The 17,750-nt window shown below is 38.5% G+C and overlaps 1 protein-coding gene across 1 annotated transcript in view; it reads right to left on the minus strand.

The window, feature by feature from the left end:
• NRXN1 (neurexin 1) overlaps positions 1-17,750 on the minus strand; it is a 1,029,777-nt gene that overhangs the window by 566,584 nt on the left and 445,443 nt on the right. The window contains exons 6-8 of the mRNA XM_080913966.1: positions 14,436-14,819; positions 8,733-8,936; positions 6,224-6,250 (exon numbers count right to left, since the gene is read on the minus strand). Of these exons, the coding sequence (XP_080770092.1) occupies positions 6,224-6,250; positions 8,733-8,936; positions 14,436-14,819 (615 nt within the window). The remainder of the gene's footprint in view (positions 1-6,223; positions 6,251-8,732; positions 8,937-14,435; positions 14,820-17,750) is intronic.

The following is a 17,750-nucleotide window of genomic DNA, read 5'->3' on the forward strand; positions in this document are numbered from 1 at the left end:
GATTGTCCTAAAGCTGTTTATATTTTAGTGTTAATTCTACTTCCCCAAGAAGGCCTGTCTAGTCACATGACTCCAACTGAACCTTCCCATTTTAATTAGTTAAATAAAGAAAAGCCAGTGACTGGGGGGGGGGGGTGAGGGAGGTGGAGAGAGGAGGTCAGAGGTCAGAAGACAGAGGGGGAAGGTCTTGGCAACATGGGGCCTCCCAAGAACCAGCTGGACTAAGGTGATATTGATTGATGTTAAGCTATGAACATTAAGGATTTTACAGGTCTAATATCTCATGTAGAAGGGTAGTTTGTGTCTTTGTCTATTTGATGTAATCTTGTTGTGTAGAGGGTTTGTGGACTGAGAGTTGAACACATAAACCTGTATGAAAAGCTACCAGCCTATAGAGTTGTGTTTGTGTGAGATTTTGGGGTACAGAAACACCCTGGGATAGAGGCAGAAAACATGTGGTAGTAAACTGCAAAGGAAAGGGAGTTTCAAGGCCAAGTTGGGTCATGGAAGTAGCTCAGACTGGGCTCCAGAGGTGGGTGGGGCTCGGTATCAGGGTTGGGCCTGAGGAGTGAGACCTCAGGGCTGGTAAAGAGATAAGCTGTTTTATATTTTTTTAATATTTACAGCAGCACTCTCATATATATATAATGAATAAAGTCAGAATTGGTTCTTCAGAAGCTTTATAGATTTTTTTCTGGCAATTTTGGCCTAGACTAATGGAAACAAAGTCAGTGCACAATAGTATTAAAAAAAAAAAAAAAAAAAAAAAAAAAAGAATCCATTCAGCATTAATCAGCAACTGTGCCTTCACCTGTGTTAAGTCATGCAAATATTCAGAAAAGACTATTTTCTTCATCACACTTCCCCCAAATTTAATGGTGTGGATGATTCAAATGGGCTTCCTTTAAATTCCATTCAAGGTTTGAGCACTGTCTAGACTGTATGTCTCAGCTGATTGTTTTTAGTTAGATACCTATTTTCACTCTGTCTTCTATTTAATTACTGTTAAAGTTGTTAAAAAAAATAACTTATCAAACTGTTTCTTGTCTTCTTTCTTTGTACATACAACAGTAATAACAGATACTGTGCACTTTTCTTCTCACCTCCTCTTCCTAGGGACACCTGTGCTGAGTGCTAGGCAACAGTTACAGATAAACTCTATGAAACAACCTCCAGTACTGGGGCAAGGGGCAGAAAGCCCTGTGTGATGTTTTCTGCTCTTCAGAGAGCATGCAGCTCGGAGCTGCACGTGTGCTACTTCTCACGCACGCTACACTGCAGAATGCATTCCTCCAAGTGAAGGCTTGATCGCAGCAATCTAAAATGGCTTAAGTGCCTCAGGCTGACATTTTACACTCTTTTATTGCTTTCCGTTTTTATCTATGTAGAAAAATTGATGATAACTAATATCCAGTTGATCTTTTCATTCTGGTAATAAAATAATAATATGAAGATCTTATTATCTACCCCAGACATCCATCAAAGTACATTTTCCAATAACAACACTGCTCAAAATGTTGCTTATCTCTCCCTAAATTGAATGTAAGGTTAAGTACTTGGCTCTGGATTACCTTTATCCCCAGGACTTGTGTTGCAAAAACACTTTGAACTTCCACCTTTGACATTTCATCCACATGAATGTCTTGTGCAATTTTGTTTTTTAGGGACCTTAGATAAACCACTTTGTGCAATAAGCCAAAAAAAGTTGAAATTCATGCCTACTAAAGTAATTATTTTTACACCAGTGACTTTTATTCTTGTACAAAAACAAGAAGGGGAGCAGGAGAAAGTCACAGTAGTGGCATTGAAAGAAAAGGATGTGCTGGAGGAAGGAAGAAAGAATAAGAGGGAGAAGAGCCGACACAGAGCACAAACAATGAGAAATGGAAACAAGCAAAGCAGAGAGCACAGAGGTATTAAAAGTCCATTTCTGAGGTGAGGGAGATCGTTAGGTAAGCGGAATGCTTGCAGACCAAGCATGAGAGAACTGGGTGTGGGTCTCCAGCACGCACAGAATGTGTGGGCACTGCAGTAAGTGCTTATCACCTCTATACATGGACTTGGATCTTTCCGTGTGGGTCTACCCAGCCACTGAGTTCTAGGTTTAGTGAGAGACTTTGTCTTAAAAAACAAAGATGGAGAACTCTAGAGGAAGAAACTTAGCATTAACCTAAAGTTTTACAAGGACCTGGGCTGACTTTGACTCTGACTCTATGCCTGTCCCTGTCCTTGTCCCTCTCCCTCTCTCCCTCCCTGTCCCCCGCCAGTACACACACACACAAACACACCGACACACAATGCATTGCTCTAGTGGTTTCCTGTCTTCTGTACTCAAGAAGAATATCCAGTAGTTATGTCACTAGGATAGAAAAACAAAAACTACTAAAATATGAAGCAAAAAACAAACAAAGAACAAAACAGCAAACACACCTCATTAAGAAATTCCTATATCCACTACAAAATAAAAGTACTTTCCTCTATGATCATTAGGATGTATGTGTTGGTCATGAGTGAAAATCTGGCTTCCCATCTTTCAAATATTTTCAACCTTCAAAGATTATCACGCTAAACATTTCTAAGGTGCTTTAAAAAGTAATAAGTGTCAAATAATGTATCAATCACCACAAAGCCAACTGTCTCAGAAAAATGATAATCTAGTCAGTTTGATAGATTGTAAAGAATCACTCTGCATCCAGTCTGAAATCAGGCTTTGTTTGCTAATTCTAAGTTTCAAACTCTGGGATTTTGCAATGAAGTAGGAAACAGAATGAGAGCAAACTTTATACAAACCCTAAAAACAATGTATTGGGAAATTTTTACATGGAACAGAAATCTCCATTTACATTGTTAGAGCATTAAAAGAACCTAAGCTATTTAATAGTACATACCAGTCAAGAAATTGCCTAATACTCACATTTTCATAATACTAAGTTATAGCCAATGACTGAGGCTTCAGCTAAAAAACACTTTGTTTTGACAATATTTTATCATCATTTAGTTCATGTTAGTATAGTTTAATGGTGGTTTTTGGCAAGTGGTCTACAGTTTTTTTAAATTAATTCAAACATTTTCATCTGTATGTTAAATGTATATGAATTCACAGTTCTTTTCTATCTAACTGTATTAAATTATGTTTACTTACCCAGAAATTATGCGCACTAAAAGGCATTAGGTGTTTTTTTTTTTTTTTTTTTTCTTTTGTGGTAATTGTATTATAAAATTAGTTCATCAAGGTGTGGTCTGCACTAGAAGTGCCCCTCCCCCGTCCCCGAGGGGCAGTCTTGGTGGAGGACAGATGTCACTGAGGGCTAGTTTGGAGAGCTTCCTCCTGCTTCTGATTCGCTCTGCATATGAAGATGTGAGGCTCTACATTCCTGCTTCTTTCCATGAGAGCAACAAACCCAGCTCAGGTCTCTGTCACAATACACTCTGGTGCCAAAAACCCAAAAAACCCTGCTTCCTCAAAGGTGTATAGTCCAGGTGCTTATCACAACAGAACAGTGACTGAGCCACACAGTGGGGGACATAAAGAAAGGCCTCTTCCTGCTCCTTTATCCTGAGCAGAAGTCAGAGGCGATCAATGGATGCTCATGTTTCCCTGTCACTCTGTGAGTTTCAAACTGACTATATTCTAATTCTAAATCTCAGGTAACGGACATATTTCCACACTGATATCAGCAAAGGTACGGCAGTGAACTCTGATGGGCCTTGGACACTTTTCTTTTGCCATCGAAAAGACTGAAACACTAAAATGACAGCCACAAGAAATGTGACAAAGTCAATTCTTGGGATTTCTTTCCTCTCTCTGAGAAAAACCTGTCTGGCTGTTACCAAGGACTCATCTAGACTTGTGCTGTGGGGTGGTGGAAGAAGAAACACGGGGGTGTCTCTTACAGGAAGGGTTGAGAACATTCTCCTCTATGCTCGCCGGGTTTCAATGTCTAGACTAGAAAAGGAGGACAGACAAGACTGCAGCCTAATTCTAAGTGAACGAACAGAAAGCCATCGAGGATGGCTTCTACTTAAGCCGAACAAGGTAGAGCACAGCTCGAGTCGGCACTGTGTGGGAATCTGCTGCTGTTTTAGACCATTTATTGTATGTAGTTCTCTTAAAACATATCAGTAAGTGCTTCATATTAACATCTCAACACAGGGATGTCATGTTGACTTTTGTGTCAGACAAGCTTAGGGCTCTCAAATGTTCTACAAATAAATTGTTCTTTCAAGTTGGACTGAGATGCAAATATTTCTAATTAATATTTGGTTGACCACAAGGTGCAGAGGAGAGGAAAACAGGTTAGCATTATTAGATATGCAAATTCCTAACTAGCCTCAAATTTGACTCATCTTTATGAAACTCACTACATCTGCCCACTGCTCTCCAAAGAAAACAAAGGCAAAAGACAATGGGAATGTTACCTGGTCATTGAATGTTTCTTCCGGTCACCACACTCAAGCTAAGCCATTTCCAGTCCTGTCTGAAGTGTGCACTAAAAGCTTGCAATCAATTAAATTAATTCAAATATTCAGGTGCAACATACACCACTTTTACAAGAAAAAAATCACCAACCAGGGAAAATATTAGTCTTCAAAACTATTATTCTATGAACTTCCTACAGTATGAAAAAAGACTATTCATTGGACCATAAGGACCACAGTCTCAGTACTACAAAGACTTGAGTCTAAAAAGACTGATGTATAGTTAATATATGTTCTGAGTAATTGTAGCAAGAAGAAAAAAAGAAGAAAACAACAATTCACATTTGATTTGGTGAATTCCATTAATTTTCAAAGTGCACATTTTCATTCTCTAAATTTAAAAATTGTTTTATTTATGTTCTTAATTCAAATAAAATAAATAAACTACCTAAAGTTGAGCTCTAGAAATGGGTATTTTCCTCAAAAGAATGCTCTACAGTTAACCAGGAATCGGTAAAGTCCGGTTAAGTACAAATCCATCTTTGAAGAGAGCGCTCTGTGGGCCTGCACCTCACCTGTCTGCACTTCTCAGCACACAGGAATCAGGCCTAAAGAACCAGATGTTTCAAGCCTATAAAACTGCTTTCCAGCAAGGCATCCAAGAGAATGATTGGAGATGGGGTGATGCATACTTAACATCTCATTTGGGTTAAAGCTCAGATAATTCTTAGGAGTTGTTTTGTTTATGGTAAGGTCTTTGTGCCTGGCACATTTGTTGTAGTTTATAATTCAGTATTTATTCAGTGATTTATCAGACTCACCTTTTTTAGCTTAAAATATTACCACACATGAGGTCAAATATCACTTATGTAGAAGCTCAAGAATATGTGGTAAAAGGCATTTTAGTAGAGAAGTTCCTTTGCTTTTGCAATTGTTTTCCCTCAGAGTGAGCTGTTGCTTTAAGGAAATGCCCACATATTTCACGAGCTCCAACAATGCACAGGCAGCTTCCTCCCAGGGCCAGAGACCAAAATCTTCCTATGGCATTGAGAGATTAGAGGTTTCTTAATATCACTTTATTATGTAGCTAATGAATTTGTGGTCATTGGAAGAGTTTCCTTTATGTGGTCAGCAAAACCTGGAAAAGAAAAATCTAAAGATTCACAGAAAGAATTGTAATCGATTTACTTATTACTTAATTCTAGGGCTCAAAATAAAAGCACAGTCCTTGTATCTTTTCATATCTCTATCAAAATCCAAAGAAAACTCAGTCCATGCATCTTTCTGACTCATCATTTAGCATGCATATCACATATTTGAATGGTTTTAGTTATTTTGTAGATATATGATCAGGATGTAAAAATTCATCATGTAAAATTTCTTAATAATTACAAATACACTTTCCTGGCTCATGTTTTTCTAGGAGCATACAGTAAGAAACAATACACTCTATCTCCCAAAATAAAATAAGTTAGACATCTCTTTTATATATTTTGAATTAAGGGATAGAGACAGAAGGAAATAAGGTTTGTGGTATGTTTTCCTATTTAATTATGAAGGAAACTATTGGACCTCCAGACCTGTCCAAATGGCTTCTGCCTAAGGAGGAACTTCAGTGGGAAACCCTTCGGCTGTTTTTAATATAAAATGAATTTTTACATCCCAGATGATGGACTGCTTCAAGATGAGATTATGAGATTTATAAATGCATTTCTCTTACTCTCTATCTCTTTCTCTCTTTTCCTTGACTAGCTTACATTGTAATGGAGGAAGAACAGTTTAAAAATTTTGAATAGGCACTTACTGGAATTACAGTTAATCCTGATACAATCTAGATGGGGAAGAATAGATGAAAAATGAATATTTATCCTTCAAGGTAATAGCTGCAGACATCCAATAAAATGACAGTCCACCCTTCTGGGGACAGACACATGCAAATTTGGCCACTCCGTATCACTATTATTTATGTACTTCTAGAACCCAGGCTTTTTGTTATGAAATTGTACCATTAAAAGCAAGAGAATGTTTAAAAATATGGCCAATTCAAACAGAGCTACATGGTGACAAATCTAAGTGACATAAGAGGCAGTTAACTGTCAAAGATGCTTGGCTTAGACCAGTTGCACCATTCTCCCCATCTGTGAAAGAACAGACTAGTATCTTCACCAAAAGTTAAAAGTGCTCCATCACAATGGGGGGCAGTGCAAGCTCAGCTAGGCTCAGACATCTTGGACTTCCAAAATCTAATATCCCACAAAGGCTCACGGAATTCTTTACAACTGCAGCGGTCAAATGGAGAATAGGTTAAAATTATTCTTTTCTTATACTAGTATGTTTGTGCATTTCTCCTTTGATTATGACTTTTCTGGGGCACTAAATGTTTAAAGCCAGATGTTGGATTCCACAGCTTGTATTCACAGAAGGAGAAAATAAAACGGCTTGGACCCTTAGAAAGTCGAATGGCTGCAGAGTCGCCATCCCACGGGGTACCCAGGCCTATGCCTCTCTTAGGAGCTACCGATGCAGTCTTTACACATTGTGTGGCAAGTTCGCATTACACTTTGATTTTTTTCTTTTGTGTGTTTACTTCACAGGAAAGCAGATATAAAAACAGCATTTCTGGCGTGGGTAACACTTTGGATATTTTTAAGGAACTATGTGGAATGTTTTATAGAGAGATATATACTTTTTTTTCTTTTCTTATTTAATGCCTTTGGGGAGCATGGAAAATATAAACCTAGATTCTGTGTCCATATAGCTAAGTTTGTCATGTGTCGTCAACCGCATCAGAAAAGTGGTTGCAAACAGCCAAGGACCAGCAGCTACACAACTCCTTCTACAGAATGCTTTGCTGCTGAGGAGCTAAGTGTTCTCATTTGAAACAACACAACAGCCTCTTGGTGCAATTAAGATGTTTATTCAATTGTCTTGTAGTAACCTATAATGGTCACTAGAGGGAACTCTAACCGAACAAGAAACTGTGGTTTTAAAATTAATAAACTTAATTGAACTTGTATTAATTAAATGTGATTAAATTAAATATGCTACAAAGAGTTACTTTTATATTTTCTAAGCTACTGCTGTACCCATCACAATTTGAAAATGTAGTATTGTCATGAAAGTCACAGGTTGTTTTGTTCCCATCATCTTTCTAAATATAAATGTACATGGCTTTAAAATTTGGTTGTCTTCCTCTCCTGATGTGTGTGTGTGTGTGTGTGTGTGTGTGTGTGTGTGTGTGTGTGTGTCTGTGTGTGTGTGTGTGTGTGTGTGTGTGTGTACGATGTGTTTATATTTAATATAACCAAGAATACAGTAAAACCTCATTCATTTTCATTTATTTGAATTTAATGATAATTTTGGGCAGAATATTGGGTCTTCCATTGGTATAAAGATGTTGTTGGGAAGGGTACATGTGAATAAAGAAAAATTTGAAAGTTATGGTGAAAAATAACTTCAAGGATTCAGGAGAAGTTAGTAGCAGAACTTGCAGAAAATGAGAGCCCATTATGGAGGGACCTTTCATCTCCAGTCCCAGAAATATAAGCATTCAAGCCCATCCCTTCACAAGCTTCCATGGTTTATAGTAATTTAAGATTTTAAATTAAGTAAAAAAAAATTTAAATGCTCAACTTTTAAAATTCTACAAGTCAATGTTTTCTTTGACTTTTTCCCCACATCGTGAATCATCCAGATCGGTGAGGTTTTACTGTAACATCCCTGGTGATGGTGCTTTTAGTCAGGAAAGCATTATCTGTCTGTAGAGGAGCCTGTGACCTTATTGTTCTCCTGGCTGTTTGCTGAGGGCCGCAGACTTCGGGCATTGAAGGGTTGTGGATTGCTGAGTGACAGCAGACTCTCCCACACACTACTTTAGAACAGAAGAGATGGAAGAGCACAAAGGTGAAGGAGAAGCCCATGGAGGAAGCAGGAGCAGGTGTGAATTCCATACTCCAAGTGCGTCTTTTCTTATCTAACACATGCAGACATTTGTTTTTGTAAGGGTGTCACCTATGACCCGTTAAAACAACAGAAAATATAACAGGAGAAATAATTCAGCTTGAGGCATCTGAAAAACCTCAAAATTCAAAATTTCAAATTTCATCTCACTGACAGGGCTTCCCCAAAGTTTTGTTGGCAGGAATCACAAAACACTAAATTATGAAGAACATAAAAAAGTGGTGCCCACTGAAGAAAGCATTACTTGACTGTGTTAACTTTCCATAGCAAACAGGCTAGTCGATAAATGTTTGCAGGCAAAACTGAACAAAAAGTGAGAAATGTTAGCTGAATTGTGGAAGGCATGTTGTTACCTAGATTGACCGTGAGTTTCACACGCCCTGCATCTAGTTCCAGTCGAAGGGTGTCGGCGGAGTCTCTAGAAGTGGTTGCCATCAGAATACCATATGCACGCTGGGATCTGAACCGTAAGGAAACGTCCTCCGCCTCAGTGTGCATGACCACCGGGAGCTGAATCTTCATGAACATGCTCCCGTCATAGCTCAGAACCGTAGCCTCTATGGGAGGAAATGGCACAGTTCACGCGTGGGAAAGAGGAGACTGCGAGTTTTCTTTTCGGGGCATCGGTGGTAAATCTTACCTGATTCAGAACCGAGTTTCTTGTTTTGTAATGGCAAGGGGCATCCTAGCAGAGACTCCCTCATTTGTTAAGTACTAAGAATTAGAAATCCCCTCTACCTATTGTACATGTTGTACGGCATTGACCACATGGGGCTGGGATGTTTTATGAGTATGGCCCTGATTGATTCTGCATGAAGGAGGTTACTGAAAGGTATCTAAGGCCAGGACTGTCTGAAAAATCCCTGGAAACAGAAGATACTGTCAATATCTTTTCACATCATCTACTGTAAAACTGAAATATTATTAAATGTAAAAATCATCCTCTCTTATGAAAGCTAATGTTTTAAGGCCGAGATAAAAAGCAACATGTCATCCAATAAGTAATAAGGACTCCATGGTCTTAGTGTGTTTAATGAGAAAAGCTTTCAAGGTACCTTAAACCATAATCTTACTATAACCTTCCTTGCACGTAAGAAATAATTTAAAACATCCTCTATTCGAACAAACCTGGTGTGGTAAATATTAAATTACCACCAAAGCATCTGTAACTTTATACATGAAATATGAGTGCAGCCAGGCATCAGATTTGGATTTGTGTGGGTGTGTGTCTAAACTCAGGTACGTGGAAATCACAGCACTACACTAAAGACATGAAGGAATCAGTAGCAAAACTGCTGTTGCCAGACCACTTGGAAATAGCACCCTCCGTGTTCATATTATATCAAATTATATCAAATTATATCATATTACCATATGGTAATATGGTAGTGGAACACTGAGAAACAAGTGTGAGTCATCTTGCTATCTTGTTTCTGGTAATTCAAATGCCACTTAATAAAAGAAAAACTACCTGAAATGAATGAAGTGAGAAAGAGACTTCATCACCTCCGTCATTTCCATCGCAGGGCAGTGGCTCTGCCGCCACAGAGCAAGGCCTTACGACTGTGTCATGTTCATTGTTACCGTCCTTTCTGGTTTGCTTTTCAAAGTTTTTCTCTCAGAAAGTCGGGACATTCAGAAGCTTTTCTAAGAGACATATTGTTTGTTCCCATTCAAGGCTTGAATGAGGAGCTTGAATCTCTAACTATTACACATTGTATCCAGAACTCCCTCCGCCATCTTCTGATCTTTCCCATCCAGCCCTGGATTAATGGCTCTTCAGCAACTTGTGCGCTCCTCCGGGGTCACTTTAAGTAGACACTTCCTCATTTATTGCCTATTTGACATCTTCACTTAAAATGGAATTAGAATCTCATTCTTTATGCACCTTTCCCCAAATGATGACTTTCCAAACATGCTCCCCCAATCACCTCGATCTCGGAAAGTGAGATTTACGTCACCGTCCAAGAACAACCCTGTGGGTTTCTCTCCTACTTTCTCAGCCATATGCAGTCTATGTTCACATTTACAGACCTTCATTTCTATCTACAATCTGTGTCTTTGTCCATTGATCTTACCCTCATAGCTAAACTGTATAGGTCTCTGTTCTCCTCTTATCTAGAGAGCTAAAATGGTTACCTATGTGGTATATGTGTTTTAACTTCAGGTTAAAACACAGGTTTACTTTTCTACCGCAACTTCAATCTCTCTACCCTCAGCTTTTGTCATTGTTGTCCTGGGCAGTTTGTTCCATCTAGTGTTGAAACATTTGCACTCACAGACGGCGGTAAATGAAAACTTTGTCCCGTCTACCCATTGAAGTTAGGTCCTTTCAAAACCCTGGATTTTGGTGAACTATTCTTCTGGAAAATGTGGCTCCCTCCTCAGACTTAACTCTCACCTCTCTTGTTTTCAATTCTAACTCCTAATTTGTTTGGATAGTGCCATCAGCAACTGCTGTTTGAAGCAGGTCACTCACTCTTTACTCAGGCACCATTGAGAGACTGAGCCAGGCACAGCCGAGACCCCATAATTGCTTCTTGAATTAGCAAGCACTATCCACACTGAAAGCACCTGAAAGACCTTTTTGGCTTGTGGATGCAAAGCTTGTATAAGCATTTCCTAGAGCAATAAAACATCTATTACACCTACCACAGAGCAAGCATGTTTTATAATGTCTGACCAAAGGAAAAAAAAATCAGTCTAATTTGAAGGTGAAACTGCAAAAGGGTTTTGTTTATCCTGTTATACCTGCTGTTGTTCGTAGATATAATAGCTGAAAACAAAATATAATCTTAACATATATTATTCTATATACTATTGTCAAGTTTTCAAATTAAATGAGAAGTTTCTCCAAGGGACCATGTTGTAAAAGATAGAAGTCAATGTAGATAACTAGGCAGAAGCTGCCTAACAAACAATTCAAGCATGACTATAAAGTCACAGTGAGCTCTAAAGTGTGTTGGATAATTTTAAGCGAGATTTGATATTTAATTTTTCCTTTGGCTAATCATACAAACCAACAAGTAGTTTAATAAAAGTAATAAATCCATTATAGATTGCTTTGTAACTTTGCTATCATAAGATAAAAGGACTAAGCTATTATTAGTTTATTTGGCTTAATTAATATGCATAACTATTTTGTTATAGAATACTATTTGAAATAACTTTATTTTTGCTTATAAATAGCTCGATGTGAACACTAAGTTGAGAACTCATCTTTTTAGAAATATACAATCAACAAATAGACATGAATATATTATGAAAACCAATCCATAGTGGGAGGAAAAATCAAGCTCATTAGCCTTTACCATTCTCCAAAAAGCTCCAGGAATGGCATAATAGCCACGTACTAAAGTCCAGTGTCCCTGGGTGTCATTGCACACAAGCCTCAGAGTGAAGGTAACTTGTTGATAAATGACAACTGAAAGCATAAACAATTCCTCATAATTAGAGTTGATATTTAATTAGGCAAGAAATGGAAAATACAGAAGGTTGGAGTCTAGAATTGCCAAATAAATGTGAGACAACATTCTGACATTTGAAAGTTATGCAGCATCTTTTAACGTTCGTGAAAATTATTTTACCATTTGGAACAAGAAAAAAAAAAAAGAGTCCTTTAGAAGGATAATTCTAAGATATTGCTTCCCAGTGGGGAAGTAAAACAGTCTCAACTTTATCTTGTCGATCTCTTTCTCCCTTGTCATTAGATTTGATAGATTTGATTTTCTGCATTATTCCTGGCTGAAGGCTAAAGTGTACACCTATGCTGAGTTTTACTGAGCGACAGTCACATATTGTGATCCACGATGAAAATCAGACAGGGAGCCAAATTATATTGCTCTGACATCTGTCCCTCCATCTGCTAGACTTTGAACGAACAAGTATGAAGTAGACCTCTGGCTGCACCAATGCTCTCATTTCGCATTATCTCTGAGAATTATTTTTAGGTGATCTAACCTTCAAAACTCGTTGCATTAAAAAGACACATAAAGAAAATGCAACATTTAATATCTATGCAAGACGTCATTTCTACATTAGTCTTTATTAAAGACTCAATAGGTACAGAATAAAATATTATCTTCCTGTGTAAGTCACAGATATTTCTGTAGTGTCCTTTTCTTTACTTTCCTAATGTGGCATTAAGCATAACCGCAGTATCCTATGATGTGGAGTGCAGAGACCGAGGCGTGTGCTAATGATTCATTTGTGATGTTAAGACAGAAACTTCATAACTATCTTTATTACTTGAATTGTAGGTCAGTTTTCATGATTAAGAACTTATTTTGGCATGAGTGTATTTGGAGAGGAGACAGCATTAAACATTTCCTCGGGAATTTGAAACTCAGTGTTTGCTGAACTAGGGTACAGCCGAGGACTGCACAGAAGCCACCGTGTTCTGCGGTACTGAGTCTGGCAACCATCGTACATCACTCTTGCTCTCAGGAGAGGCACAGTCATTTGGATGAAACATCAATCCAGAAGAGAAAACTCTTCTCGCAATGTCCTGTTGTAGTTCAGAATAACAATACTACGATACCATTGTTTTATTCTCAAGAAACGACTTAGAGACAAAGAGATCTGCAAAAATTTCCAGCTAACCATAAACTTTAAAATATGTTAAATCCTAGTGGTGATGTTTGCTATTCCATTTTTATTTGAGAACTGTACATGCTTTCTATTTTCCCTCTGATTACTGCAGTATATAAATATTCTCTTTCTCCCCCAGACTCAGGAAGCTCTAGCGTTTCTATTTTCATTTAGCAACATGTAGTAGCAGAGTATTGCCACAGGGTGGTAGACCATGCATATTCAACTGGAGGCTTTTGAAATTAATCTGGCAGTGGAGGTGCACACGTTCTCTAGCTGAACTTATCCAAAAGGCATCAGGATAACCAGCATCCTTTGAGTGATTAAAATTGAAACTAAATTTTCATTCACACACGTCTCCTAATCTCTTATTGTGCCTAACTGGATTTTACTTCTTGAGCTATGCCAATTGTTCCTCCCTGGGCAGTTTTCCAAACCAAAATAAAGAAACTAATTAAGAAGGAGAAGGCAAAGAAGAATTTATAGAGAGCATACTCCTACAAGTTAAAGGATGCAGGACCTGCAGTGGTTCCATGAGGGGAATGATTATGTTTACATGAGGTGAAGCAATCTATTGACATGTCTGATTTTATTTCGGACAGAATAGTGATGACATTTTGGTACATAGATTAATGTATAATTATGTTATTTTGTTAATGGTTATTAATATTGGCAGTCATGATGACAAGCCAATGTATTTATTTAAGATTAAAAAAGCCAAAATCATCTTTTAATTTTTAGTTTTATAAATCCCTACCTATTTCTTTTAAACTTTCAGGCCAAATTAGATGTATTTTAAGATTGAAGGAAACCAGGGGAATGTGTGTGGCTTCATGGGAAGTACATGGTACTGGTTAGGCTGAGTACCTCACAGACAGATGCTATTAGTACTATGAGAGGATGATGGAGAAACTCATCAATATTATTTTCATATTGATTTTTAGTTTCAGTGTAGAAAATAAGTGACAATGAGCGTAGTGACAAAACCATTTATCTAAAGTCATGGGTCGATGGAATGACTTGCTCACCAGTATTTGTTCTTCTGTGAGCCCGGTCTTTATAGACTGACTGTTAACACCATCCTTGTTCTGTTTCAACGCTCATTCCTCTCCTTGCACAGGGAGAGGATGAGAAAAACATGGACCTTTATATTTTCTAAGAGACTGTCTATACAGAGACTGCAGAGAAATAAAATTAAACATTTAAGTACAGCCGTCACCAGTTAAAAACCGGACAAAAGAGACATCGGTTGTGAGTTAGTCATCTCAAGCACACTTTCAGAGCTGTGGATACACTTAACTAAGCACTTTGAAAACTATTAAAGGTGCCTGGGTCACTTGAGTCCTGTCTTGGGATTCAGACTATGGGTTGCTTCACTAGAAGCTGTTACGTTTCAGTTCAGGCTTGAGATAGGAATTTATAAACGTTTTTTCCGGGGACTAGTTGCTAGCATTTGGAAAGCCTACCTCTCTCACAGGACCTGCCGAGATAGCCTGTTCCGGAGCAATCACAGACGTATCTGTTCCAACCGTCCCTGCACATGCCATTGTTTTTGCAAGGATTGCTAAGGCACGGTTTAGCTGTCTCCCTTGAGCAGGACGGCTTCACACCAGCGGTACTCTGAATTTCCGCCATCTGCCGGATGTCTTTGCTCTGGCCATCGATGAACAGATCCCGGATGCAGCCTACATAGCCGTAGTTGAGCAGAGCAGTCCACACCTCGGTGGGGAAGACCAGGCCAGCCTTATTTTCTGGCAAGCCACCCAGATACAACTCATCATCTAGGTCCAGAATCTCACTCTCACCGGGAGCTGTGTAGGGAGTTCGTAGTGTGTTGACAGAAATGGTACCTATCACAAAGACAAGTGAATGTCAGGCTGTTTATTCATACAGTGTGAGCTGGTTCTCTCCACATCCCTCTCTTCAGGAGAGTGTCTTAAGGCCAGACATTTCTATTTTATACTTTTTTATTATTTTAAATTAAAATATAATTACATAATTTTCCCCATTCTCTTTCCTCCCTCAAAACCCAACCACAAATTTCTTGCCCTATTTCAAAACCACGGCTTTTAAAAAAATTAATTATTGTTATGTACAGATATGTATAGTCATTACTTATTCCTTTTTATTTCAATGTTTGATACGCCAAGGGTAATGAAGTCATCTATGGGATTATATAACTTTAGAAATAAACAAATGGCAATTAATATGGTCCTCTTTGATTCCATAATACCAAATACTTGCATGACTAATAGTCATGCCAACTTTAAACAACTCAAATTTAAATTAATCATATAATAAAGTGGTGATCATTTTCTAGAACAAAATAAGACTTTATGTGCTAAATGATGGCTTTTAGAATTACTATTCAATATATATCTGTATGTGTGCATGTATATATACATACACATAAATTTGTAAGCCAAGGAATGATTATTCATTCTTATATTTAACTAATTTGGTTACTCTGCTTGGATGTAGTAGTTTGAAAGCTTTCCAAAGTCCAAATGAAGCTTTTATGGTGCATAAATATATGGATCCATTTCTATGCTTTGGGCTTTCTTATAGATACATACATAAAATACAAGTCTGCGCTGCGTGTTTAGGAAAACACAGAGTCTGGATTATAACAAATACTACAGGAATGTTCACTTGGTGAAAGATTCAAGAAAAATCACTTGCTTCTTTTTAAACCAAATAAATAGTTTACTTTTCTCACTTCAAGATGAAAAAAAATCTATTAATTTATAATCACACGTGATTCAAAGGCTCACGTATTAAATGTACAATTATTCATTCGTATGGAAAATTTGAGAATTATAGAAATCATACAATCATTACAAATGACTGAAAGTATATTTTTGATAAAAACTGAAATATGTAATGTCAGACCATAAAAATTCCTATCAGTAATTTTTTACCAAAAAGAATTTTTATCTCTATAATGCAAATTATATTCACAAAATACTATAAGAAGGACCCATTACTCTCTCATGGGGGAGAGAGAGAGAGAGAGAGAGAGAGAGAGAGAGAGAGAGAGAGAGAGAGAGAGAGAGGTGAGAGAGAGAGAGAGAGAGAGAGAGAGAGAGAGAGAGAGAGAGAGAACAGACACAGACACAGACATAGACACAAGCAAAGGCACAGACAGGCACAGGCACAGACACAAACACAGACAGACAGGACACAGACACACAAGCACATACACAGACACAGTCACAGACACAGATACACGCACAGACAGACACACACACAGATACACACACAGACACAGACACACACACAGACACAGACACAGATACACACACAGACACAGACACACACACAAACACACACACAGATACACACACAGACACAGACACACACACAAACACACACACAGATACACACACAGACACAGACACAGATACACACACAGACACAGACATAGGCACAGGCACAGACACACACAGACACAGACACAGATACACACACAGACACAAACATAGGCACAGGCACAGACACACACACACACAGACACAGATATAGGCACAGGCACAGACACAAACACACACACATAAAGAGACACAGACATAGACAGGCACAGGCACAGACACACACAGACTCAGACACAGACACAGGCACAGGCACAAACACAGACACACATACAGACACATGCAGACACAGACACAGGCACAGGCACAGGCACAGACACATGCACAGACACACACACACAGACAGAGATACAGGCACAGGCACAGACACACACACACACACAAAGAGACACAGACATAGACAGGCACAGGCACAGACACACACAGACTCAGACACAGACACAGGCACAGGCACAAACACAGACACACATACAGACACATGCAGACACAGACACAGGCACAGGCACAGGCACAGACACATACACACACAACACACACACACACACACACAGAGACACACAGAGACACATACAGACACAGACACAGCCACACACAGACACAGACACACACAGACACACACACCCACAGACACACACAGACACAGACACACACAGACAGACAGACAGACACACACACACACACACACACACACACACACACACACACGGACAAAGACAGGAGGGTAAGATAATTCCTAATACCAGTGCACTTCTTTGGAGCTCTCAAAGCTCAGAAAGGGAATAAAAGGATAACTGTATAGTATATTTGCTTCTAAAGAAACCCAAAGCCCAGGGCTCTTCCCAACTGAAAACACATACCAAACTAAGAATAGAAGGCTGATGGTCCCCACTCTGTGCCCAAAAATATTTTAAATCCTAGCAGCAAGAACCACCTCTAGCTGAGCTTCATAAAGGGATTATCTTGCTGAGGGAGAAGGACATGGGAGCCACTGACAGAAACTGCCCAGGTGTCCAAGTCATTATGGGGACATTTGTCTCTTTAGACTCCCACAGAAAGTAGTGGAAAAGCTCCCAGGGGAGAAACACAGGCATTGCTATTTTAGTCTTGCCAGGAAAGATGAATAGTGGGGTTTTCTATGAAGGCTATTTAAAAAGAGAAAAAGACTAATATATATTCTTCTCATTTGTGGCAATGTATAGATGAAAATTCTCATTTAGAAGCACATCAGATCTATAGAAATAGTTTTAGAATATAGTAAAAGTAATTTTGGAAAATGAGATGAATAATATTGTGCTAAGTGGACTCATAGAATGATAACCACATTCATTTTTTAAAAGAATTGTTTTGTAACCAGCATTGTGAAAATACCAAAGCAGCCAGTGCATTAGAAGGGCCCAATCCTCTGTAGCA

This window comes from Micromys minutus, assembly GCF_963924665.1.
Source record: "Micromys minutus genome assembly, chromosome: 3".
Lineage (NCBI taxonomy): Eukaryota > Metazoa > Chordata > Mammalia > Rodentia > Muridae > Micromys > Micromys minutus.